Source organism: Ranitomeya variabilis, chromosome 5, assembly GCF_051348905.1.
Source record: "Ranitomeya variabilis isolate aRanVar5 chromosome 5, aRanVar5.hap1, whole genome shotgun sequence".
In the NCBI taxonomy this organism is placed as follows: domain Eukaryota; kingdom Metazoa; phylum Chordata; class Amphibia; order Anura; family Dendrobatidae; genus Ranitomeya; species Ranitomeya variabilis.
The window spans coordinates 490552501-490580280 of record NC_135236.1 but is presented as its reverse complement, the minus strand read 5'-3'; the positions used below and the strand labels follow the sequence as shown (position 1 = coordinate 490580280).

Below are 27780 nucleotides of genomic sequence, written 5' to 3'. Positions count from 1 at the left end.
CCGTAAAAATAAAAAAGTACTTTTTTTTTCACAAAAAATTTCTTTTAGCCTCAATTTGTTCATTTCCACATGGGCAGCAGGATAAAATGGATCCTAAAATGTATTGGGCAATTTCTCCTGAGTACACTGATACCTCACATGTGGGGGTAAACCACTGTTTGGGTGCACGGCAAGGCTCGGAAGGGAAGGCGCGCCATTTGACTTTTTGAATGAAAAATTATCTCCATCGTTAGCGGACACCATGTCGCGTTTGGAGAGACCCTGTGTGCCTAAACATTGAAGCTCCCCCACATGTGACCCCATTTTGGAAACTAGACCCCCCAAGGAACTTATCTAGATGCATAGTGAGCACTTAAAACCCCCAGGTGCTTCACAGAAGTTTATAACGCAGAGCCATGAAAATAAAAAAATATTTTTCTTTCCTCAAAAATGATTTTTAGCCCGGAGTTTTTTATTTTCCCAAGGATAATAGGAGAAATTGGACCGCAAATGTTGTTGTCCAGTTTGTCCTGAGTACGATGATACCCTATATGTGGGGGTAAACCACTGTTTGGGCGCACGGCAGGGCTCGGAAGGGAAGGCACGCCATTTGGCTTTTTGAATGGAAAATTAGCTCCAATCATTAGCGGACACCATGTCGCGTTTGGAGAGCCCCTGTGTGCCTAAACATTGGAGCTCCCACACAAGTGACCCCATTTTGGAAACTAGACCTCCCAAGGAACTAATCTAGATGTGTGGTGAGCACTTTGAACCCTCAAGTGCTTCACAGAAGTTTATAACGCAGAGCCATGAAAATATAAAATTATTTTTCTTTCCTCAAAAGTGATTTTTTAACCCACAATTTTTTATTTTCCCAAGGGTAACAGGAGAAATTGGACCCCAAAAGTTGTTGTGCAGTTTCTCCTGAGTACGCTGATACCCCATATGTGGGGGTAAACCACTGTTTTGGCACACATCGGGGAGCGGAAGGGAAGTAGTGACATTTTGAAATGCAGACTTTAATGGAATGCTCTGCGGGCGTCACGTTGCGTTTGCAGAGCCCCTGATGTGCCTAAACAGTAGGAACTCCCCACAATTGACCCCACTTTGGAAACTAGACCCCCAAGGGAACTTATCTAGATGTGTGGTGAGCACTTTGAACCCCCAAGTGCTTCACAGAAGTTTATAACGCAGAGACGTGAAAATAAAAAATGTGTTTTCTTTCCTCAAAAATATTTTTTTAGCCCAGAATTTTTTAATTTTCCCAAGGGTAACAGGAAAAATTTGACCCCAAAAGTTGTTGTCCAGTTTCTCCTGAGTACGCTGATACCCCATATGTGGGGGTAAACCACTGTTTGGGCACATGGCGGGGCTCGGAAGGGAAGTAGTGACGGTTTGGAATGCAGACTTTGATGGAATGGTCTGCGGGAATCATGTTATGTTTGCAGAGCCCCTGATGTGCCTAAACAGTAGAAACCCCCCACAAGTGACCCCATTTTGGAAACTAGACCCCCCAAGGAACTTATCTAGATGTGTGGTGAGCACATTCAACCCCCAAGTGCTTCACAGAAGTTTACAACGCAGAGCCGTGAAAATAAAAAATCATTTTTCTTTCCTCAAAAAAGATGTTTTAGCAAGCAATTGTTTTTTTTCACAAGGGTAACAGGAGAAATTGGACCCCAATATTTGTTGCCCAGTTTGTTGTGAGTACGCTGGTACCCCATATGTGGGGGTAAACCACTGTTTGGGCGCACGTCAGGGCTCGGAAGGGAAGTAGTGACATTTGAAATGCAGACTTTGATGGAATGGTCTGCGGGCGTCACGTTGCATTTGCAGAGCCCCTGATGTGCCTAAACAGTAGAAACACCCCACAAGTGACCCCATTTTGGAAACTAGACCCCAAAAGGATCTTATCTAGATGTGTGGTGAGCACTTTCAACCCCCAAGTGTTTCACATAAGTTTATAACGTAGAGCCGTGAAAATAAAAAAGAATTGTTCTTTCCTCAAAATTATGTTTTAGCAAGTATTTTTTTATTTTTGCAAGGGTAACAGGAGAAATTGGACCCCAATAGTTGTTGCCCAGTTTGTCCTGAGTACGCTGGTATCCCATATGTGGGGGTAAACCACTGTTTGGGCGCACGTCGGGGCTTGGAAGGGAGGGCGCACCATTTGACTTTTTGAACGCAAGATTGGCTGGAATCATTGGTGGCGCCATGTTGCGTTTGGAGACCCCTGATGTGCCTAAACAGTGGAAACCCCTCAATTCTAACTTCAACACTAACCCCAACACACCCCTAACCCTAATCCCAACTGTAGCCATAACCTTAATCACAACCCTAACCCCAACACACCCCTAACCACAACCCTAACCCCAACACACCCGTAACCCTAAATCCAACCCTAATCCTAACCCTAATCCCAACCCTATCCACAACTGTAACCCCAACACAACCCTAACCCTATCCTTAACCCTAACCACAAGCCTAATCTTAACCCTATTTCCAACCCTAGCCCTAATTCCAACCCTAAGGGTACCGTCTCACATAACGATTTACCAACGATCACGACCAGCGATACGACCTGGCCGTGATCGTTGGAAAGTCATTGTGTGGTCGCTGGGGAGCTGTCACACAGACCGCTCTCCAGCGACCAACGATGCCAAGGTCCCGGGCAACCAGGGTAAACATCGGGTTACTAAGCGCAGGGCCGCGCTTAGTAACCCGATGTTTACCGTGGTTACCAGCGTAAAAGTAAAAAAAAAAACGTACATACTCACATTTTGGTGTCCTTCAGGTCCCTTGCCGTCTGCTTCCCACTCTGACTGAGTGCCGCCGTACAGTGAGAGCAGAGCGCAGCGGTGACGTCACTGCTGTGCTGTGCTCTCACTTTCCGGCCGGCAGACAGTCAGAGCGGGAAGCAGACGGCAAGGGATCTGAAGGACACCGAAATGTGAGTATGTACGTTTTTTTTTTTTTTTTACTTTTACGCTGGTAACCACGGTAAACATCGAGTTACTAAGCGCGGCCCTGCGCTTAGTAACCCGATGTTTACCCTGGTTACAAGTGAACGCATCGCTGGATAGCTGTCACACACAACGATCCAGCGATGACAGCGGGAGATCCAGCGACGAAAGAAAGTTCCAAACGATCTGCTACGACGTACGATTCTCAGCAGGGTCCCTGATCGCTGCTGCGTGTCAGACACAGCGATATCGTATGGATATCCCTGGAACGTCACAGATCGTACCGTCGTAGCGATCAAAGTGCCACTGTGAGACGGTACCCTAACTCTAATTCCAACCCTAACCCTAAGGCTATGTGCCCACTTTGCGGATTCGTGTGAGATTTTTCCGCACCATTTTTGAAAAATCCGCAGGTAAAAGGCACTGCGTTTTACCTACGGATTTACAGCGGATTTCCAGTGTTTTTTTGTGCGGATTTCACCTGCGGATTCCTATTGAGGAACAGGTGTAAAACGCTACGGAATCCACACAAAATTGACATGCTGCGGAAAATACACAGCGTTTCCGCACGGTATTTTCCGCACCATGGGCACAGCAGATTTGGTTTTCCATAGGTGTACATGGTACTGTAAACCTGATGGAAAACTGCTACGAATTCTCAGCGGCCAATCCGCTGCGGATCCGCGGCCAATCCGCTGCGGATCCGCGGCCGATCCGCTGCGGATCCGCGGCGGATCCGCTGCGGATCCGCGGCTGATCCGCTGCGGATCTGCGGCCGATCCGCTGCGGATCCGCGGCAATCCGCTGCGGATTCGCAGCCAAATCCGCACTGTGTGCACATGCCCTAACCCTACCCCTAACCCTAACCCTACCCCTAATTCTAACCCTAATTCTAACCCTAGTTCTAACCCTAACCCTAGCAGAAAAAAATATATATATATTTTATTTATTTTTATTATTGTCCCTATGGGGGTGATAAAGGGGGGTCATTTACTTTTTTTTCATTTTGATCACTGCGATAGGCTATATCGCAGTGATCAAAATACTTCTGAAATGAATCTGCCAGCCGGCAGACTCTGCGGGCGCAGTGCGCAGGCGCCCGCCATATTGGAAGATGGCGGCGCCCATGGAGAAGCCGGACGGACATCGGGAGGCCCGGTAAGTATGAAGGGGGGGTGATCGGATCACGGGGGGGGGGACCGGAGCACAGGGGGGGGGACCGGAGCACAGGGAGGGGGCACCGGAGCACGGGGGGAGCGTACAGGAGGACGGAGGAGCGGACAGAACTTATTAGGGGGGCGGACCGCGCACCGGAGCACTGGGGGGGCGATCGGTGGGGTGGGGTGGAGGCAGATTAGGTTTTCCAGCCATGGCCGATGATATTGCAGCATCGGCCATGGCTGGATTGTAATATTTCACCGTTTTTTTGGGTGAAATATTACAAATCGCTCTGATTGGCAGTTTCACTTTCAACAGCCAATCAGAGCGATCGTAGCCACGGGGGGGTGAAGCCACCCCCCCTGGGCTGAAGCACCACTCCCCCTGTCTCTGCAGATCGGGTGAAATCGGAGTTAACCCCTTCACCCGATCTGCAGGGACGCGATCATTCTGTGACACAGCATATGCGTCACAGGTCGGGAAGGCACCGACTTTCATGACGCATACGCTGTGTCACAGGTCGGGAAGGGGTTAATAAATATGTTAAAAAGAAGAGGGCCCAATACTGACCCCTGTGGTACCCCACTGCTAACTGCGACCCAGTCCGAGTGTGCTCCATTAATAACCACCCTTTGTTTCCTATCCCTGAGCCAGCTCTCAACCCACTTACACATATTTTCCCCTATCCCCTTTATTCTCATTTTATGTATCAACCTTTTGTGTGGCACCGTATCAAAAGCTTTTGAAAAGTCCATATTCACTGCATCTACTGGGTTCCCTTGGTCCAGTCCGAAACTTACTTCTTGATAGAAATTGATCAGATTAGTCTGTCAGGAACGGTCCCTAGTAAACCCGTGCTGATACTGGGTCATGAGGTTATTCCTCTTCAGATACTCCAGTATAGCATCCCTTAGAAAGCCCTCCAGGATTTTAACCACAGTAGAGGTTAAGCTTACTGGCCTATAATTACCGAGTTCAGTTTTTGTCCCCTTTTTGAATATTGGCACCACATTTGCTATACGCCAGTCCTGTGGTACAGACCCTGTTATTATGGACTCTTTAAAGATTAAAAATAATAGTCTATCAATGACTGTACTTAATTCCTGCAGTACTCGGGGGTGTATCCCATCCGGGCCCGGAGATTTGTCAATTTTAGTGATTTTTAGACGCCGCCGTACTTCCTGCTGGGTTAAGCAGGTGACACTTAATGGGGAATTTTTGTTATCACTGATCATATTGTTTGCCATGGGATTTTCTTGTGTAAATACTGATGAAAAAAAAGTTATTTAGCATATTGGCCTTTTCCTCATCCTCATCCACCATTTCCCCCAGACTATTTTTAAGGGGGCCAACACTATTATTTTTTAGTTTCTTACTATTTATGTAGTTAAAGAATATTTTGGGATTATTTTTACTCTCTCTGGAAATGAGTCTCTCTGTCTCAATTTTTGCTGCCTTGATTTGATTTTTACAGAATTTATTTAATTTTTTGTATTTATTTAATGCCTCATCACTACCTACTTCCTTTAAAGGGACACTGTCACCCCCTCCAGCCGTTATAAACTAAAAGAGCCACCTTGTGCAGCAGTAAAGCTGCATTCTACCAAGGTGGCTCTTTTAGATTTTGTTGCTGTTATTCCCAAAATAAAGCGTTTTATAACTTCTCCAAAATACCTTTCTTTAGACCAGGAGGCAGGTCTGAACCCCCCTCTTTGAAGCGCCAAACTGCCGTCAGTCATATCTTCTGGGGCGCTGGTCGCCGCCCCCTCAGCGCTGTTTTCCTTGGAAATCCGGCGCCTGCGCTGTGCTCTTCTGCCTTGGGCAGGCGCATTGAGCATTGGCCGTCTGACCTCACCTGCTGGGTTGCAGACTGCGCCTGTGCGGGCAGTGCGGCCACCCAGCTACTGAATCCCCGCCCCGCAGTGTGTTATGCATTATGCACAGTGCGGGGCTGGGATTCCTGGGCATGCGCACTGCACTTGTCAGACGCTCCCCCAGGTCCCCCGCCTTCCAGCCCCGCACTGTGCATAATGCATAACACACTGCAGGGCGGGGATTCAGTAGCTGGGTGGCCGCACTGCCCGCACAGGTGCAGTCTGCAACCCAGCAGGTGAGGTCAGACGGCCAATGCTCAATGCGCCTGCCCAAGGCAGAAGAGCACAGCGCAAGCGCCGGATTTCCGAGGAAAACAGCGCTGAGGGGGCGGCGACCAGCGCCCCAGAAGATATGACTGACGGCAGTTTGGCGCTTCAAAGAGGGGGGGTTCAGACCTGCCTCTAGGTCTAAAGAAAGGTATTTTGGAGAAGTTATAAAACGCTTTATTTTGGGAATAACAACAACAAAAACTAAAAGAGCCACCTTGGTAGAATGCAGCTTTACTGCTGCACAAGGTGGCTCTTTTAGTTTATAACGGCTGGAGGGGGTGACAGTGTCCCTTTAATTCTCTAAATGCTTTCTTCTTGTCACTTATTGCGCCCCTTACAGCTCTATTTAGCCATATTGGTTTCCTCCTATTTCTAGTATGTTTATTCCCATACGGTATATACTGTGCACAGGTCCTATCCAGGATGCTAATAAACGTCTCCCATTTTCTTTGTGTATTTTTATGTCTCAGGATATCGTACCAGTTAATTGCACCAAGATCCTCTCTCATCCGTTGGAAATTTGCCCTCCTGAAGTTTAGTGTCCTTGTCACCCCTCTGCTACACATCTTATTAAAGGATACATGAAAACTTATTATTTTGTGATCACTATTCCCCAGTGACCCCCAACCCTTATATTTGCTGTGCGGTCTGGCCTGTTGGTTAATATTAGGTCTAGCAGTGCCCCCTTCTTGTTGGGTCCTGAACCAGTTGTGAAAGGTAATTGTCTCTCATAGTTGTCAAAAACCGATTACCTTTGCTGGAACTGCAGGTTTCTGTTCCCCAATCTATTTCAGGGGAGTTGAAGTCCCCCATAATAATGACTTCTCCTTGAGTCGCAGCTTCATCTATTTGCTTTATGAGGATATCCTCCATTGCTTCCATTATTTTTGGAGATTTATAACAAACCCCTATCAGTAATTTATTATTTTTTCCCCCTCCCCTTATCTCTACCCACAGGGACTCTACATTTTCATTAAATTCACCCATATTATCACAAATTGTTTTGTTTAAAATTTATTGTGGTAATGTCTATAACCAAAATTCGAAAAATGTTGTCTCTGTTTAAATATATATGGACCTAAAAGTAAATAGGCTGGGAAGATCCTTGGTTGTTGGACCCTTCCCAGACCATTAAGACCAGCTGCCAAATGTCTGTTTTCCCTTGGCAGGTTATTGAAAATAGGGAGACCCTTGCTTTTTTTCATTTTTTTTATTAATTAGCTAGATACATGTACAGTAAACTGCAAATGCAAATCACTGATTATATATCTCAGTGACATATTTCCATATCTGTATCTATTCAATCTATATTCAATCTATATATATTCTAACTATTTTATTCTGATGGTTCTGGCTGTGAATTTACTACACTTGGCTGATGTTTCCTTTAAGATGTGTGTGTAAAAATTTGATGGCACATGCCGTGCAATTTTTTTTCTCATGCATTAACTTGCACATTGGCGAGTTTCAATCGATATGTTTCAAATCAATATGTGGCCACTCGCAGCATGCTGTGATATTTTTCTCATCCAGATTCCAAACGAGAAAAAAATTGCAAAACATTAGTCAGAGTAAAATCCAATTTTTATCGGATTGCACTCGTCCGATTTATAAGCAGATGAGGACAAGCCCTAACAAGCACTTTTGAAGCAAGACATGTCATTTTTCATCATTTCTTATTGTTATTATTGTCTTTTGCTATATCACTCATTATATTCAATCCAGTAAACACCAATTAGAGCTCATTATATCGCCTTATATAAATGAATTATGACAAAGAACCTTTTAAACAAGCAGCTATTTTCACTACTCACAATAAGCTTTAGCTCTCCAGCATTTCAAATGTGAGCAGAGCAGAAAAGCTCATATACATTACTGACATGACATGTTCTGCATATTACAAAATGTCTTTTGTCTTTTATTATTTCATATTTTCTTAAAGGGAACGTGCACTGACTGTATGATTTCAGCCATATACAGGTACATCTGACAAAATTAGAATATCAAAAAGTTTATTTATTTTAGTTCTTCAATACAAAAAGTGAAACCCATATATTATATAGAGTCATTACAGATTGATCTATTTCAAGTGTTTATTTCTGTTAATGTTGATGATTATGGCTTACAGTTAATGAAAACCCAAATGTCATTATCTCAGTAAATTAGAATACTTTATAACACCAGCTTGAAAAAAATTATTTTAACATCCGAAATGTAGTGCTACTGAAAGGTATATTCCCTACATGCACTCATTACTTGGTCAGGGCTCCTTTGGCATCAATTACTGCATCAATGCGGCATGGCATGGAGGCGATCAGCCTGTGGCACTGCTGAGGTGTTATGGAAGCCCAGGCTGCTTTGCTAGCAGCCTTCAGCTCATCCACATTGTCTAGTATCTCTCATCTTCCTCTTTACAATACCCCATAGATTCTCTATAGGGTTAAGGTCAGGCGAGTTTGCTGGCTAATCAAGCACAGTGATACTGTTGTTTGTAAACCAGGTATTGGTACTTTTGGCAGTGTGGACAGGTGCCAAGTCCTGCTGGAAAATGAAATTTCCATCTCCAAAAATCTTGTCGGCAGAGGGAAGCATGAAGTGCTCTAAAATTTCCTGGTAGACGGCTGCACTGACTTTGGTCTTGCTAAAACACAGTGGGCCTACACCAGCAGAAGACATGGCTCCCCAAACCATCACTGATTGTGGAAACTTCACATTAGACCTCAAGCAGCTTGGATTGTTTGTCCCTCCATTCTTCATCCAGACTCTAGGACCTTGATTTCCCAGGTCTAGTGTGAAGTATCTCCAAGATCTTATTCCAATATGTCAGAGTTGTAATAATAATAACTTCTAATTAGAAATGTAGTATAGTTTTTCTGATAAGCTATGTCTCTTTCATCATGTGCAGGCATTGCAAGATTTAAGGTATCCATGGTTACAACCACTGATATAGTCAAAGTTAGCTAGATGCTAGTGGTCGTAACCATGGATACCCAAGGTCCTGCAATGCCTGCATATGAGGAAAGAGACATAGTGAATAAGAAAAACTATAATACATTTCTAATTGGAGGTATTTGCTAATATTATTATTATTATTACACCTATTGCATAGTGAGATAGGATCTTGGAACTGAGAATACCCCTTTAACTAGGTGTTAACAGAGATTTGTCTCTGGGGATGTGTACTCCTTTCCCTGCTAGAGGATGACCAATCATAAGCACACAGCAACACACAGGGGAAAAAAAGAACATGTCTCCCTCTCTTCACTGATTTTTGCAGTTACTGTTTTGAGATAGAGCAGAGCTGAGTTATGTATCTTTAGAGACCTTTCTATATATCATCTCATGGCAGTCAGTGTGTGTAGGGGGAGGTGGAGTATGAGAGCTGACAGCACTGTGAGATGAGATTTGAAAGTGTTTATAATGATACAAAACTCTGCAGTTATTGTCTTGAGATACCACACAGATTGAGTTATGTAAAACTGAAAACACTTTCAGATCTCATCTCACAGCTGACATTATGGAGGAATGTTAAAGTAGATAGCACTGTGAGATAAGATCTGGAAGTGTTTGTAATGATAATGACATAATGCCACTCAGCTGAATCTCTACATCATAGTAGTATAGTTATTTATCATTAGAAACACTTCCAGATCTCAACTGACAGTGCTGTCAGCTGTAAAGCCTTCTCCCTGTACTGACTGCCATGAAATGTGAACTGGAAGGGTTTGTAATGATTCATAACTCGGCTCTGCTGTATCTCTAAACAGAAGCTACAGAAATCATTGAGGAGAGGAAGGAGTGTTCTTTTCTCCGCTGCAATACACCTCCTCCTTTTGATTCCTCACGCAGAGGAAGAATTACCCGCCCCCAGAAACAAATCTCTGGTAATGCCCAGTTGTACTATAACATATATTATGGCCTAAACTGTGCAAGCTAATATGTCCACAATAGAGAGGATAAATGAAAAAATAAACACTACATTTTGCTCAGCTCTGCAGATGCTATTGCATGATGTGACCAGTTTACCATGTACAAACTGATGAAAGGTTCTGTTAACCAGCCAGAAGCAATAAAAAATATTATTCAGACCAAGGATTTGGTTCATTCATGGAGAAATACAAATGTTCTAGCTGATAATTTAGCTACTTTGTGTTAGATACTTGTCAACAGTCATGGATTTTCCAGGACTCCTTGGTCAAAAAAGGTGTGATTTATGTAAACCTTGTCCAAAAATGGGCATTTTGGGGTAGGTGGAGGCATTCCCAGGAGGGGTGGGTGCATTTCTGTTAATGATGCGGACAAAATTTAAATAAGATAAAATAAAATCCAGCTCACCGTGATTGCATCTTGAGGATGTTCGGTGCCCGGAAGTGCCTTGTAAAGGCGTGGAAAATGCAAACTGAAGACTCCCAACTCCATGAACTGTGAGTATTCACATAAGCAATTCGGAGGACATACACAGTCAGCTATACAAATTCACATGACCCGCATCAACGCATTTCAGGTGTCTGCAGACACCTGAGACACATTCATGCAGGTCATGTGAATTTGTATAGCTGACTTTGTATGTTCAGCGACTTTCTCTGCACCTGTTCAGCGGCTCCACATCCTATCGCTATGGAGATCCTGGATAAACCTCTCGGGACCCTCACTAGTCCCACAATCTCAGTCCTCTTCCGGTCAGTACCTTTGGTGTTTATCAAGCTCAGGGTTTCTCATGACACGTAATCCTATCCAATGACTCGTTTAATGTTGAAGGCCATTCTGTATTTCTGATTACTCCCACCTCCTTATAACTGTAGATCACCCTTTGGCAGCACTGTACAGTCCTGAATCCAGCATGTATCCAGTGTGTGAGTATGCGGCGTGTATCCAGTGTGTGAGTATGCGGCATGTATCCAGTGTGTGAGTATGCGGCGTGTATCCAGTGTGTGAGTATGCAGCATGTATCCAGTGTGTGAGTATGTGGCATGTATCCAGTGAGTGAGTATGTGGCATGTATCCAGTGTGTGAGTATGTGGCATGTATCCAGTGTGTGAGTATGTGGCATGGATCATGTTTGTGAATATGCGACATGTATCCAGTGTGTGAGTATGTGGCATGTATCCAGTGTGTGAGTATGTGGCATGGATCATGTTTGTGAGTATGCGACATGTATCCAGTGTGTGAGTATGCGGCATGTATCCAGTGTGTGAGTATGCGGCATGTATCCAGTGTGTGAGTATGCGGCATGTATCCAGTGTGTGAGTATGCGGCATGTATCCAGTGTGTGAGTATGCAGCATGTATCCAGTGTGTGAGTATGCGGCATGTATACAGTGTGTGAGTATGCGGCATGTATCCAGTGTGTGAGTATGCGGCATGTATCATGTTCGTGAGTATGTGGCATGTATCCAGTGTGTGAGCATGCGGCATGTATCCAGTGTGTGAGTATGTGGTATGGATCATATTCGTGAATATGTGGCATGTATCCAGTGTGTGAGTATGCGGCATGTATCCAGTGTGTGAGTATGCTGCATGTATCCAGTGTGTGAGTATGCAGCATGTATCCAGTGTGTGAGTATGTGGCATGTATCCAGTGTGTGAGTATGTGGCATGGATCATGTTTGTGAGTATGCGGCATGTATCCAGTGTGTGAGTATGCGGCATGTATCCAGTGTGTGAGTATGCGGCTTGTATCCAGTGTGTGAGTATGCGGCATGTATCCAGTGTGTGAGTATGTGGCATGTATCCGCTGTGTGAGTATGCGGCATGTATTCAGTGTGTGAGTATGCGGCATGTATCCAGTGTGTAAGTATGCGGCATGTATCCAGTGTGTGAGTATGCAGCATGTATCCAGTGTGTGAGTATGCGGCATGTATACAGTGTGTGAGTATGCGGCATTTATCCAGTGTGTGAGTATGCGGCATGTATCATGTTCGTGAGTATGCGGCATGTATCCAGTGTGTGAGCATGCGGCATGTATCCAGTGTGTGAGTATGTGGTATGGATCATATTCGTGAATATGTGGCATGTATCCAGTGTGTGAGTATGCGGCATGTATCCAGTGTGTGAGTATGCTGCATGTATCCAGTGTGTGAGTATGCGGCATGTATCCAGTGTGTGAGTATGCGGCATATATCCATTGTGTGAGTATGCGGCATGTATCCAGTGTGAGTATGCGGCATGTATCCAGTGTGTGATTATGCGGCATGTATCCAGTGTGTGAGTATACGGCATGTATCCAGTGTGTGAGTATGCGGCATGTATCCAGTGTGTGAGTATGCTGCATGTATCCAGTGTCTAAGTATGCGGCATGTATCCAGTGTGTGAGTATGCGGCATGTATCCAGTGTGAGTATGCGGCATGTATCCACTCTGTGAATATGCGGCATGTATCCACTCTGTGAATATGCGGCATGTATCAAGTGTGTGAGTATGCTGCATGTATCCTGGGTGTGAGTATGTGGTATGGATCATGTTTATAAGTATGCGGCATGTATCCAGAGTGTGAGCATGCGGCATGTATGTGTGGCGCCCCAGGGTCCTGGTCGTCACAGTAGCATTGCTTTCCTCACGGGGAGAGTGATGCTACGTTTGGAAGCGATGAATGATATCTTTTATCAGGTAACCACCATACACACAACATGTTCACACTCCAGGCCACAAGGGGGAGCTTTTGATCCTATTCCTAGGTGACTCCCCTGCATATGCATATATATTGTGGTTTGGAGGGAAAGAGAGTTCAGTTTCAGTCAGATTGTCAGAGAGACAGAAGAGAGCAGAGCGACATAGAGTGTCAGAAGGTCTGAAGGGGCCGTGTAGTCTGAAGTACTACAGCTCCTGGAAAGAGACATACAGAAAGCCGAACATTGTTCAGTGAGTGTGAAGGAGAGCGAAGCACAGGAGAGTAACATCAGGGGAGACCAGCTAAGAGCAGGCTGCCTCCCTCTGAGGCGCAGATAACCGGTAGCCGGACCACCGAGGTTGTAAGGGACTCTATGACTTACAGCAGAGACCGGCAGGACAGCTGAACTGCAAGATACCTGTCCACCACACACACCTGAGACACAGTAACACATAGAGCCCTGGGCATGATAGAGTCCCTGTAAAAAGGCTCGAGTTACCTGTCATGCAGGTATTGTCCTATCCTTTAAGGGGGACAGAGAGAGAAGAACAGTGAGGACCTTACCAGAAGCCATAGGCAGTAAGGGACTACAACACCACTGCGCTAGAGGAAGGCTTTTAACTCCACCTGGTAAAGGGGACTCTGGATTCGCTTCCAAGCCGGCCGGACCCTGCCTACCCTGTGATCTGATACCCTGGACTGTGGCTGCCTGAAGTCTTCAGTAAACCAGGTAAAGAGACTGCAAACCTGTGTCCTCGTTCTTTACTGTGCCATTCACCATCTTCCATCTACACACTGGGAGCCCTGGGGATACACCTCTCCTGTGGGAGGTTATACCATCTAGCTGCCATAACATCACCCCAGAGGACCCCTTAAAGCAGCGTCGGTCCCCACTGACCGAATACCACAGGTGGCGTCATGAACATAAACTCGTCTAAAAATGAACCATACGGCGCTGCTTAGTTGCTCCAGGTGAATAAGCAGCAAATATATGGACGAGATCACTCCCAATCATCCCAGAAGTGGTTAGTCAAAGAAAGCTATATGTAATATTTGCGCTAAGGACACCTATATGAAGCCATAAATAGTTAAAATGCTAGGACATGTCATAAGCAAGGTTCTTCGTTAAAGACTAGGATTAACAAGATGTGTTTACCTTAATATCAAGGAAAAGGAAAACTGTATCCAGTGCTGGCATGCGGAAAGGTCCTTCACTCATGCACTTAAAGGTTGGTATCTGAAGCCTTCTCTGAATCTCTGTTCCAAAAATATCCAATATGTTGCAGAGTAAATGGTGGTATAGGAGACGCTGTCCCGGCCGGTGAGTAGCGTACTCCCCCAGAGCTTGGTGACTGCCGTGAATAGGCAGTGGCGGCCGCGTGTGTATAGCTAAAGCCGACAAGGTGCAGGACCTTGTGTGACGTCACAGTCACGTGATGTGTACACGTGACCAGCTACAGAGCTGCGGAGCTAAGGAGCTACGAATAGCACACAGGACCAACTAATCCTACGCGTTTCAGAGTCACTGACTCCTTCATCAACATATTGCTTATGACAGATGAACATAAACTCTATTTACCAAATCCCTTCTAAAGACTTTCCCCTTTTACATGGGCGCCCAGGGCCACAGACCGGGTCGCCACCGTGACATCCCCCTGTGAACACCGTACCCGGTACCGGGTACCCCACGGCCCTGGCGGGCGACTCATCTTGGCGTCACGAACAGGATAGACTGACCCAGCAAATTGGGTCATGTGCGCCTTGGAGACTGTGTTGTGCCTAACTGTGATTTATTGAGACTGTGCATTGTGAAGCACCGCCAAAATTGCCGCCATTACTACCGCCATTATCGCGCCACGAGGAGCGCTGGAAAAGACAAGTGCGGGAACTAACTGTGTGGCATGAAAATAATGGCCGCCCACTCCAAATATTACTGTACCATGCAGATATGTTCATTAGCAACAGAGATCCGCCTCTTGATCCTGAATAGCGGAAGGAAGAGAAAGAAGAAGCTCCGCCCCCGAAGGAGAGAGACCCGGACGTAAGGAGCAACGCAGAGGACATCATGGCTAGCAGCCTGGAACCAGAGCCTGGGGTGGAAGTGGAGGACTCCCTCCAGCCACCTGTAAGGAAGCTGCGGCGAGCCAGCACTTGCCATCCCCGAACTCCTGCAGACCGGAGTGGAAGCAGCTGGATGCCGGAACCACGTGCAAGGCGGCACCAGTGGAAGAACTGCAGGAACCCCGTCTGGTCCAACAGCCCCCGACACCGGTGGAGGAGACCGGCACTGGAGACACCGCAGCAGCAGGTAAGGACGCCGACCCTGCCCTGGTAGCTGAGGAACTTTTAGTGGGCCCAGTCGCTGCACCGCCCCGCTATTGATCCGCGAAACTTCAAATCCTGGGGGGAATGGGATCAGGTCACAGGGATGGAACGTTTTATGAAGGCCCCGATCCAGCCCACCAGCCTGCTGAGTGAGATCTATGCAGAAAGGACTGTCTACCGCTGGGTGAACTCTGGGACAGACCTTATGGGGTTCCAAGGGGTGGAGAAGAAGGAAGGGTAGACCCTAGAAGTTTTAAGCTGGGAAGAATACCAGCGACAACTGACCTGCAAATGGGAGGCTAAGGAGGAGGAGTCCCAGGCCTAGCGCAGAGCCTTTGATGAGAGGGACTTATGTTCCAAGGCCCAGGCCCGCAAGGACTGCCAGACAAACCAGGCCCCGCTGACTAAAGAAAGGTTGGGGTTTCATTAAAGAGCCAGGCCTGTACGCAGAAATTTCGTCAACAGGAGGGACGTGGAGTCCCACCTCTGGGAAGGACACCTGGACAGGGACCTATACCCCGGCGATCGTATTGTGTACACCTGGCATCTAGGTGACAAAGGGTGGTATGCTCTGAACGTGAAAAAGTATAGAGACACTGCCCCAAAGCTGGCTAAACCAAAGGCACCAGTAGCGCCACATAGCGCCAAAGTAGCCGACACCACTACTACTCACACTGTGACCCCAGCTTGCACCACCAAAACGACAGTGTGCACTATCACCACCACTGAGACAGCAGTGGCAGCTTCACCAGCTATTACGCGTACCCAGGCTACGCAAACTGAACTAATCACCACGTGCAGCTGCACTCAGACCCGCATAGTGGAAACTGACAAAATTTACATCATCCCTTGTATCAGATTGGAACCTAATATGAGTGAGCGTAGCATCCAGGTGCTACCAAAAGAACCATAAAATCTGAAAAGCAATATGACTGTGAATAGTTAAAGAATTCAAAAAGTTGTTTTACCTGGCCAAGGTTGTTGCACTATAGAGTTTCTTTGCACTAAGAGTTTCGCTGTTTAAAGAACTGCAGAATCATGGACAGTGAATGATTTACAAACTTTATTGTATATAGTTGGCACTAGTGATGAGCGAATATACTCGTTACTCGAGATTTCCAGAGCATGCTTGGGTGTCCTCCCAGTATTATTTAGTGCTCGGAAATTTAGTTTTTATTGCCGCAGCTGAATGATTTACATCTGTTAGCCAGCATAAGTACATGTGGGGGTTGCCTGGTTGCTAGGGAAACCCCACATGTACTTATGCTGGCTAACAGATGTAAATCATTCAGCTGCAGCAATAAAAACTAAATTTCCGAGCACTAAAAAATACTCAGAGGACACCCGAGCGTGCTCGGGAAATCTCGAGTAACGAGCATATTCGCTCATCACTAGTTGGCACCTACTTAGGTGCTTCCTACTGGTTTTACAAATAAACTTTTAAGAAACTGTTTCTAAGATTACTGTGAAAGTTGCCTTGTTTTACAGAGACCTGAAGAAAAACCCATTTGGCACGGCAGAATTCCAGGTCTGGATACACGCCTTGTAGCTCGCCCGAGATCTACGTTGGGGGTTTATGATGGGTCCCTCACATCGTTCCTGCTGTATTAATTGCACAATTAATTGTACTACCTTCGTATTGAAAGACTTGAAAGGGAAAGGGAATGTTGACTTGTTGCACTTTGTTAAAGTGATATTTGAAGTTAGTCAGAACTGTACTTTTCATGCCAGATAGGTAATATATTAGTGAGTTAATATAATGAATAAAAATGAAACTTGAATCCAGATTGTGTTATGAGCAGAAAGAATTGAAGATGTCTAATGTTGCACTTGTGAATTAAACGGACCTGATGCAGTATACCCGTAGGGGTAGTCTCCGTTTGTAGGGAAAGTTCTGCACTTTGAAGCAAATAGGAATAACGTTTGTTTTGCACTTTGAAGCCTTAAGAGATAGTATACCCGTAGAGGGTAATTGCCTTTCATATTTACTAATTATAGTGTTTTCTATTTTTGGAAAGTACGCGTACTATGTATATATGTTCTTGTAATGTTCAGGCGCCAATTCCTCCCATAAAGGGAAGCTCCAGTTTGCACGCACTATTAACTTGTTCCACCTGTTTACAGCATTCTAAAAATGTGTATGTCTTTTTGCTAATTTGTATTGTTGTTCTTCTTTTCCCAGTCCGGGAGTACTGGATTTAATGGGGGGAGGGGAGTGTGGCACCCCAGGGTCCCGGTCATCACAGTAGCATTGCTTTCCTCATGGGGAGAGTGATGTTACGTTTGGAAGCGATGAAGGATATCTTTTATCAGTTAACCACCATACACACAACATGTTCGCATTCCAGGCCACAAGGGGGAGCTTTTGATCCTATTCCTAGGTGACTACCCTGCATATGCATATATATTGTGGTTTGGAGGGAAAGAGAGTTCAGTTTCAGTCAGATTGTCAGAGAGACAGAAGAGAGCAGAGCGACATAGAGTGTCAGAAGGTCTGAAGGGGCCGTGCAGTCTGAAGTACTATAGCTCCTGGAAAGAGACATACAGAAAGCTGAACATTGTTCAGTGAGTGTGAAGGAGAGCGAAGCACAGGAGAGTAACATCAGGGGAGACCAGCTAAGAGCAGGCTGCCTCCCTCTGAGGCGCAGATAACCGGTAGCCAGACCACCGAGGTTGTAAGGGACTCTATGACTTACAGCAGAGACCGGCAGGACAGCTGAACTGCAAGATACCTGTCCACCACACACACCTGAGACACAGTAACACATAGAGCCCTGGGCGTGACAGAGTCCCTGTAAAAAGGCTTGAGTTACCTGTCATGCAGGTATTGTCCTATCTTTTAAGGGGGACAGAGAGAAGAACAGTGAGGACCTTACCAGAAGCCATAGGCAGTTAGGAACTACAACACCACCGTGCTAGAAGAAGGCTTTTAACTCCACCTGGTAAAGGGGACTCTGGATTCGCTTCCAAGCCGGCCGGACCCTCCCTACCCTGTGATCTGATACCCTGGACTGTGGCTGCCTGAAGTCTTCAGTAAACCAGGTAAAGAGACTGCAAACCTGTGTCCTTGTTCTTTACTGTGCCATTCACCATCTTCCATCTACACACTGGGAGCCCTGGGGATACACCTCTCCTGTGGGAGGTTATACCATCTAGCTGCCATAACATCACCCCAGAGGACCCCTTAAAGCAGCGTTGGTCCACACTGACCGAATACCACAGGTGGCGTCACGAACATAAACTCTATTTACCAAATCCCTTCTAAAGACTTTCCCCTTTTACATGGGCGCCCAGGGCCACGGACCGGGTCACCACCATGACATCCCCCTGTGAACACCGGACCCAGTACCGGGTACCCCACGGCCCTGGCGGGCGACTCATGTGCAGTGTGTGAGTATGCGGCATGTATCCAGTGTGTGAGCATGCGGCACGTATCCAGTGTGTGAGCATGCGGCATGTATCCAGTGTGTGAGTATGCGGCATGTATCCAGTGTGTGAGTATGCGGCATATATCCAGTGTGTGAGTATGCGGCATATATCCAGTGTGTGAGCATGCGACATGTATCCAGTGTGTGAGCATGCAACATGTATCCAGTGTGTGAGCATGCGACATGTATCCAGTGTGTGAGTATGTGGCATATATCCAGTGTGTGAGTATGTGGCATGTATCCAGTGTGTGAGTATGCGGCATATGTACAGTGTGAGCATGCGACATGTATCCTGTGTCTGAGCATGCGACATGTATCCAGTGTGTGAGTATGTGGCATATATCCAGTGTGTGAGTATGCGGCATGTATCCAGTGTGTGAGTATGTGGCATATATCCAGTGTGTGAGTATGTGGCATATATCCAGTGTGTGAGTATGCGGCATGTATCCAGTGTGTGAGTATGCGGCATGTATCCAGTGTGTGAGCATGCGGCATGTGTACAGTGTGAGCATGCAGCATGTATCCAGTGTGTGAGTATGTGGCATATATCCAGTGTGTGAGCATGCGACATGTATCCAGTGTGTGAGTATGTGGCATATATCCAGTGTGTGAGCATGCGACATGTATCCAGTGTGTGAGTATGTGGCATATATCCAGTGTGTGAGTATGCGGCATGTATCCAGTGTGTGAGCATTCGGTATGTGTACAGTGTGAGCATGCAGCATGTATCCAGTGTGTGAGTATGTGGCATGTATCCAGTGTGTGAGTATGCGGCATGTATCGAGTGTGTGAGCATGCGACATGTATCCAGTGTGTGAGTATGTGGCATGTATCCAGTGTGTGAGTATGTGGCATGTATCCAGTGTGTGAGTATGCAGCATGTATCCAGTGTGTGAGTATGCGACATGTATCCAGTGTGTGAGTATGTGGCATATATCCAGTGTGTGAGTATGTGGCATGTATCCAGTGTATGAGCATGCGGCATGTGTACAGTGTGAGCATGCAGCATGTATCCAGTGTGTGAGTATGTGGCATATATCCAGTGTGTGAGCATGCGACATGTATCCAGTGTGTGAGTATGTGGCATATATCCAGTGTGTGAGTATGCGGCATGTATCCAGTGTGTGAGCATGCGGCATGTGTACAGTGTGAGCATGCAGCATGTATCCAGTGTGTGAGTATGTGGCATATATCCAGTGTGTGAGTATGCGGCATGTATCGAGTGTGTGAGCATGCAGCATGTATCCAGTGTGTGAGTATGTGGCATATATCCAGTGTGTGAGTATGCGGCATGTATCGAGTGTGTGAGCATGCGACATGTATCCAGTGTGTGAGTATGTGGCATGTATCCAGTGTGTGAGTATGCAGCATGTATCCAGTGTGTGAGTATGCGACATGTATCCAGTGTGTGAGTATGTGGCATATATCCAGTGTGTGAGTATGCGGCATGTATCCAGTGTATGAGCATGCGGCATGTGTACAGTGTGAGCATGCAGCATGTATCCAGTGTGTGAGTATGCGGCATGTATCCAGTGTGTGAGCATGCGGCATGTGTACAGTGTGAGCATGCAGCATGTATCCAGTGTGTGAGTATGTGGCATATATCCAGTGTGTGAGTATGCGGCATGTATCGAGTGTGTGAGCATGCAGCATGTATCCAGTGTGTGAGTATGTGGCATATATCCAGTGTGTGAGTATGCGGCATGTATCGAGTGTGTGAGCATGCGACATGTATCCAGTGTGTGAGTATGTGGCATGTATCCAGTGTGTGAGTATGTGGCATGTATCCAGTGTGTGAGTATGCAGCATGTATCCAGTGTGTGAGTATGCGACATGTATCCAGTGTGTGAGTATGTGGCATATATCCAGTGTGTGAGTATGCGGCATGTATCCAGTGTATGAGCATGCGGCATGTGTACAGTGTGAGCATGCAGCATGTATCCAGTGTGTGAGTATGTGGCATGTATCCAGTGTGTGAGTATGCGGCATGTATCCAGTGTGTGAGCATGCGACATGTATCCAGTGTGTGAGTATGCGGCATGTATCCAGTGTGTGAGTATGCGGCATGTATCCAGTGTGTGAGTATGCGGCATGTATCCAGTGTATGAGTATGTGGCATGTATCCGTTGTGTGAGTATGTGGCATGTATCCGCTGTGTGAGTATGCGACATGTATCCAGTGTGTGAGTATGTGGCATGTATCCAGTGTGTGAGTATGCGGCATGTATCCAGTGTGTGAGCATGCAACATGTATCCAGTGTGTGAGCATGCGACATGTATCCAGTGTGTGAGTATGTGGCATATATCCAGTGTGTGAGTATGTGGCATGTATCCAGTGTGTGAGTATGCGGCATATGTACAGTGTGAGCATGCGACATGTATCCTGTGTCTGAGCATGCGACATGTATCCAGTGTGTGAGTATGTGGCATATATCCAGTGTGTGAGTATGCGGCATGTATCCAGTGTGTGAGTATGTGGCATATATCCAGTGTGTGAGTATGTGGCATATATCCAGTGTGTGAGTATGCGGCATTTATCCAGTGTGTGAGTATGCGGCATGTATCCAGTGTGTGAGCATGCAGCATGTGTACAGTGTGAGCATGCAGCATGTATCCAGTGTGTGAGTATGTGGCATATATCCAGTGTGTGAGCATGCGACATGTATCCAGTGTGTGAGTATGTGGCATATATCCAGTGTGTGAGCATGCGACATGTATCCAGTGTGTGAGTATGTGGCATATATCCAGTGTGTGAGTATGCGGCATGTATCCAGTGTGTGAGCATGCGGTATGTGTACAGTGTGAGCATGCAGCATGTATCCAGTGTGTGAGTATGTGGCATGTATCCAGTGTATGAGTATGCGGCATGTATCGAGTGTGTGAGCATGCGACATGTATCCAGTGTGTGAGTATGTGGCATGTATCCAGTGTGTGAGTATGTGGCATGTATCCAGTGTGTGAGTATGCAGCATGTATCCAGTGTGTGAGTATGCGACATGTATCCAGTGTGTGAGTATGTGGCATATATCCAGTGTGTGAGTATGTGGCATGTATCCAGTGTATGAGCATGCGGCATGTGTACAGTGTGAGCATGCAGCATGTATCCAGTGTGTGAGTATGTGGCATATATCCAGTGTGTGAGCATGCGACATGTATCCAGTGTGTGAGTATGTGGCATATATCCAGTGTGTGAGTATGCGGCATGTATCCAGTGTGTGAGCATGCGGCATGTGTACAGTGTGAGCATGCAGCATGTATCCAGTGTGTGAGTATGTGGCATATATCCAGTGTGTGAGTATGCGGCATGTATCGAGTGTGTGAGCATGCAGCATGTATCCAGTGTGTGAGTATGTGGCATATATCCAGTGTGTGAGTATGCGGCATGTATCGAGTGTGTGAGCATGCGACATGTATCCAGTGTGTGAGTATGTGGCATGTATCCAGTGTGTGAGTATGCAGCATGTATCCAGTGTGTGAGTATGCGACATGTATCCAGTGTGTGAGTATGTGGCATATATCCAGTGTGTGAGTATGCGGCATGTATCCAGTGTATGAGCATGCGGCATGTGTACAGTGTGAGCATGCAGCATGTATCCAGTGTGTGAGTATGCGGCATGTATCCAGTGTGTGAGCATGCGGCATGTGTACAGTGTGAGCATGCAGCATGTATCCAGTGTGTGAGTATGTGGCATATATCCAGTGTGTGAGTATGCGGCATGTATCGAGTGTGTGAGCATGCAGCATGTATCCAGTGTGTGAGTATGTGGCATATATCCAGTGTGTGAGTATGCGGCATGTATCGAGTGTGTGAGCATGCGACATGTATCCAGTGTGTGAGTATGTGGCATGTATCCAGTGTGTGAGTATGTGGCATGTATCCAGTGTGTGAGTATGCAGCATGTATCCAGTGTGTGAGTATGCGACATGTATCCAGTGTGTGAGTATGTGGCATATATCCAGTGTGTGAGTATGCGGCATGTATCCAGTGTATGAGCATGCGGCATGTGTACAGTGTGAGCATGCAGCATGTATCCAGTGTGTGAGTATGTGGCATGTATCCAGTGTGTGAGTATGCGGCATGTATCCAGTGTGTGAGCATGCGACATGTATCCAGTGTGTGAGTATGCGGCATGTATCCAGTGTGTGAGTATGCGGCATGTATCCAGTGTGTGAGTATGCGGCATGTATCCAGTGTATGAGTATGTGGCATGTATCCGTTGTGTGAGTATGTGGCATGTATCCGCTGTGTGAGTATGCGACATGTATCCAGTGTGTGAGTATGTGGCATGTATCCAGTGTGTGAGTATGCGGCATGTATCCAGTGTGTGAGCATGCGACATGTATCCAGTGTGTGAGTATGTGGCATGTATCCAGTGTGTGAGTATGCGGCATGTATCCAGTGTGTGAGTATGCGGCATGTATCCAGTGTGTGAGCATGCGACATGTATCCAGTGTGTGAGTATGTGGCATGTATCCAGTGTGTGAGTATGCGGCATGTATCCAGTGTGTGAGTATGCGGCATGTATCCAGTGTGTGAGTATGCGGCATGTATCCAGTGTGTGAGTATGCGGCATGTATCCAGTGTGTGAGTATGCGGCATATATCCAGTGTGTGAGTATGTGGCATGTATCTGCTGTGTGAGTATGCGGCATGTATCCAGTGTGTGAGTATGTGGCATGTATCCAGTGTGTGAGTATGCGGCATGTATCCAGTGTGTGAGTATGCGACATGTATCCAGTGTGTGAGCATGCAGCATGTATCCAGTGTGTGAGTATGTGGCATGTATCCAGTGTGTGAGTATGCGGCATGTATCCAGTGTGTGAGCATGCGACATGTATCCAGTGTGTGAGTATGTGGCATGTATCCAGTGTGTGAGTATGCGGCATGTATCCAGTGTGTGAGTATGCGGCATGTATCCAGTGTGTGAGTATGCGGCATGTATCCAGTGTGTGAGTATGCGACATGTATCCAGTGTGTGAGTATGTGGCATATATCCAGTGTGTGAGTATGCGGCATGTATCCAGTGTATGAGCATGCGGCATGTGTACAGTGTGAGCATGCAGCATGTATCCAGTGTGTGAGTATGCGGCATGTATCCAGTGTGTGAGCATGCGGCATGTGTACAGTGTGAGCATGCAGCATGTATCCAGTGTGTGAGTATGTGGCATATATCCAGTGTGTGAGTATGCGGCATGTATCGAGTGTGTGAGCATGCAGCATGTATCCAGTGTGTGAGTATGTGGCATATATCCAGTGTGTGAGTATGCGGCATGTATCGAGTGTGTGAGCATGCGACATGTATCCAGTGTGTGAGTATGTGGCATGTATCCAGTGTGTGAGTATGCAGCATGTATCCAGTGTGTGAGTATGCGACATGTATCCAGTGTGTGAGTATGTGGCATATATCCAGTGTGTGAGTATGCGGCATGTATCCAGTGTATGAGCATGCGGCATGTGTACAGTGTGAGCATGCAGCATGTATCCAGTGTGTGAGTATGCGGCATGTATCCAGTGTGTGAGCATGCGGCATGTGTACAGTGTGAGCATGCAGCATGTATCCAGTGTGTGAGTATGTGGCATATATCCAGTGTGTGAGTATGCGGCATGTATCGAGTGTGTGAGCATGCAGCATGTATCCAGTGTGTGAGTATGTGGCATATATCCAGTGTGTGAGTATGTGGCATGTATCCAGTGTGTGAGTATGCAGCATGTATCCAGTGTGTGAGTATGCGACATGTATCCAGTGTGTGAGTATGTGGCATGTATCCAGTGTGTGAGTATGTGGCATGTATCCAGTGTGTGAGTATGTGGCATGTATCCAGTGTGTGAGTATGCGACATGTATCCAGTGTGTGAGTATGTGGCATGTATCCAGTGTGTGAGTATGTGGCATGTATCCAGTGTGTGAGTATGCAGCATGTATCCAGTGTGTGAGTATGCGACATGTATCCAGTGTGTGAGTATGTGGCATATATCCAGTGTGTGAGTATGCGGCATGTATCCAGTGTATGAGCATGCGGCGTGTGTACAGTGTGAGCATGCAGCATGTATCCAGTGTGTGAGTATGTGGCATGTATCCAGTGTGTGAGTATGCGGCATGTATCCAGTGTGTGAGTATGCGGCATGTATCCAGTGTATGAGTATGTGGCATGTATCCGTTGTGTGAGTATGTGGCATGTATCCGCTGTGTGAGTATGCGACATGTATCCAGTGTGTGAGTATGTGGCATGTATCCAGTGTGTGAGTATGTGGCATGTATCCAGTGTGTGAGCATGCGACATGTATCCAGTGTGTGAGTATGTGGCATGTATCCAGTGTGTGAGTATGCGGCATGTATCCAGTGTGTGAGTATGCGGCATGTATCCAGTGTGTGAGCATGCGACATGTATCCAGTGTGTGAGTATGCGGCATGTATCCAGTGTGTGAGTATGCGGCATGTATCCAGTGTGTGAGCATGCGACATGTATCCAGTGTGTGAGTATGTGGCATGTATCCAGTGTGTGAGTATGCGGCATGTATCCAGTGTGTGAGCATGCGACATGTATCCAGTGTGTGAGTATGCGGCATATATCCAGTGTGTGAGTATGTGGCATGTATCTGCTGTGTGAGTATGTGGCATGTATCTGCTGTGTGAGTATGCGGCATGTATCCAGTGTGTGAGTATGTGGCATGTATCCAGTGTGTGAGTATGCGGCATGTATCCAGTGTGTGAGTATGCGGCATGTATCCAGTGTGTGAGTATGTGGCATGTATCCAGTGTGTGAGTATGCGGCATGTATCCAGTGTGTGAGTATGCGACATGTATCCAGTGTGTGAGCATGCGGCATGTATCCAGTGTGTGAGTATGTGGCATGTATCCAGTGTGTGAGTATGCGGCATGTATCCAGTGTGTGAGCATGCGACATGTATCCAGTGTGTGAGTATGTGGCATGTATCCAGTGTGTGAGTATGTGGCATGTATCCAGTGTGTGAGTATGTGGCATGTATCCAGTGTGTGAGTATGCGGCATGTATCCAGTGTGTGAGTATGCGGCATGTATCCAGTGTGTGAGTATGTGGCATATATCCAGTGTGTGAGTATGCGGCATGTATCCAGTGTGTGAGCATGCGGCATGTATCCAGTGTGTGAGTATGTGGCATGTATCCAGTGTGTGAGTATGTGGCATGTATCCAGTGTGTGAGTATGCGGCATGTATCCAGTGTGTGAGTATGCGGCATGTATCCAGTGTGTGAGTATGTGGCATGTATCCAGTGTGTGAGTATGTGGCATGTATCCAGTGTGTGAGTATGCGGCATGTATCCAGTGTGTGAGTATGTGGCATATATCCAGTGTGTGAGTATGCGGCATGTATCCAGTGTGTGAGCATGCGGCATGTATCCAGTGTGTGAGTATGTGGCATGTATCCAGTGTGTGAGTATGTGGCATGTATCCAGTGTGTGTGTATGCGGCATGTATCCAGTGTGTGAGTATGCGGCATGTATCCAGTGTGTGAGTATGTGGCATGTATCCAGTGTGTGAGTATGTGGCATGTATCCAGTGTGTGAGCATGCGGCATGTATCCAGTGTGTGAGTATGCGGCATGTATCCAGTGTGTGAGTATGTGGCATGTATCCAGTGTGTGAGTATGCGGCATGTATCCAGTGTGTGAGCATGCAACATGTATCCAGTGTGTGAGCATGCGACATGTATCCAGTGTGTGAGTATGTGGCATGTATCCAGTGTGTGAGTATGCGGCATGTATCCAGTGTGTGAGTATGTGGCATGTATCCAGTGTGTGAGTATGTGGCATGTATCCAGTGTGTGAGTATGCGGCATGTATCCAGTGTGTGAGTATGCGGCATGTATCCAGTGTGTGAGTATGCGGCATGTATCCAGTGTGTGAGTATGCGGCATGTATCCAGTGTGTGAGTATGTGGCATGTATCCAGTGTGTGAGTATGTGGCATGTATCCAGTGTGTGAGTATGCGGCATGTATCCAGTGTGTGAGTATGCGGCATGTATCCAGTGTGTGAGTATGCGGCATGTATCCAGTGTGTGAGTATGCGGCATGTATCCAGTGTGTGAGTGTGCGGCATGTATCCAGTGTGTGAGTATGTGGCATGTGTACAGTGTGAGCAGATTGTGTCCAGCATAGTTTTAGCACATTAATGAAGCATGGAGTCAGTGCGAGTTTGCGACTTGTACTCACCACATGAGTAGCATGTACCAAGAATACTTTTAGAATATTAATACAGCATGTGCAGTATGTGTCCAGTGTGTGAGCAATATATACTGGGTAGTTTGGTTGCCATTGAAAGAAATGGGGCACAACACACACATCTTACACAGGAGCTCTATACAGTGAGCAGCACATGTAGCATATCATACTCCAAGTTGTGAAATGACTACTGTGAGATGCTCCAGCTATTCTATTGCTAACAGTAGGGTCTGATTATGCAGTTCTCCACTACCTTATAAAAAATATCTATAAACCAGTGAAACATCAGCAAGTGTTTCCCTTAGGATTTCAATTCACAGCTGACATGTAATAAAGGTGCGTCTGGCAGAAAACTGGTTTAACCTCAGACAACAGAGCAAGAAGTTCCTCATATTGGAAAAAGTATCACAATCACAATTGTTGTGTGCTCTAAAATTCAATCCACGCATTGACCTTACTTACTGGTGAATCCTTTGCTGGCTGAAGGGAGCGGTGTAACAGTCATTCTCCTCCAAGTCTGGGATAGTCTCCTTGTCCAGTCTCATAGGCTTTTTAGGTAACCATCCACGAAACCTGCTTAGCTGCTTCTCCATCCTGTAAATAAAGTCAATGAAAGTGACCGAAAAATTGCATTATTATCTGGAAAAAATATTTATTATCTCTTTTTATACTTACATTTAATAAATTATATTTATACATTCTTATAATGTGAGTAAAATATTCTAAGCATATCAGTAAGGCTATGTTTAGAGCTTGGCCGTATACTCAGTGGCTCCATCAGGGGCTTATGTCCGAAGTCCAACAAAAGGGGGTTAGAACATATATGCTGATAGGGCCGTTGACTATAATGATGCAGACGGAGTGTGCTCCATCACTTTCAGCCCTATATGCTTAGCTGAGGTGGACAGCAAGAGTCACAGAAGGGGATCTAAAATGCTATTTGACCATAGACTCAATCGTAGTAATCATCCAGAAGCCAGATC

At 46.3% G+C, this 27780-nt stretch overlaps 1 protein-coding gene across 2 annotated transcripts in view; it reads right to left on the bottom strand.

Annotated features, from left to right (window-relative positions):
- ANO4 (anoctamin 4) overlaps positions 1 to 27780 on the bottom strand; it is a 394529-nt gene that overhangs the window by 124819 nt on the left and 241930 nt on the right. For both annotated transcript variants that reach the window (XM_077265595.1, XM_077265596.1), the window contains one exon: positions 27260 to 27391. In XM_077265595.1, coding sequence (XP_077121710.1) covers positions 27260 to 27391 — 132 coding nt within the window. The remainder of the gene's footprint in view (positions 1 to 27259; positions 27392 to 27780) is intronic.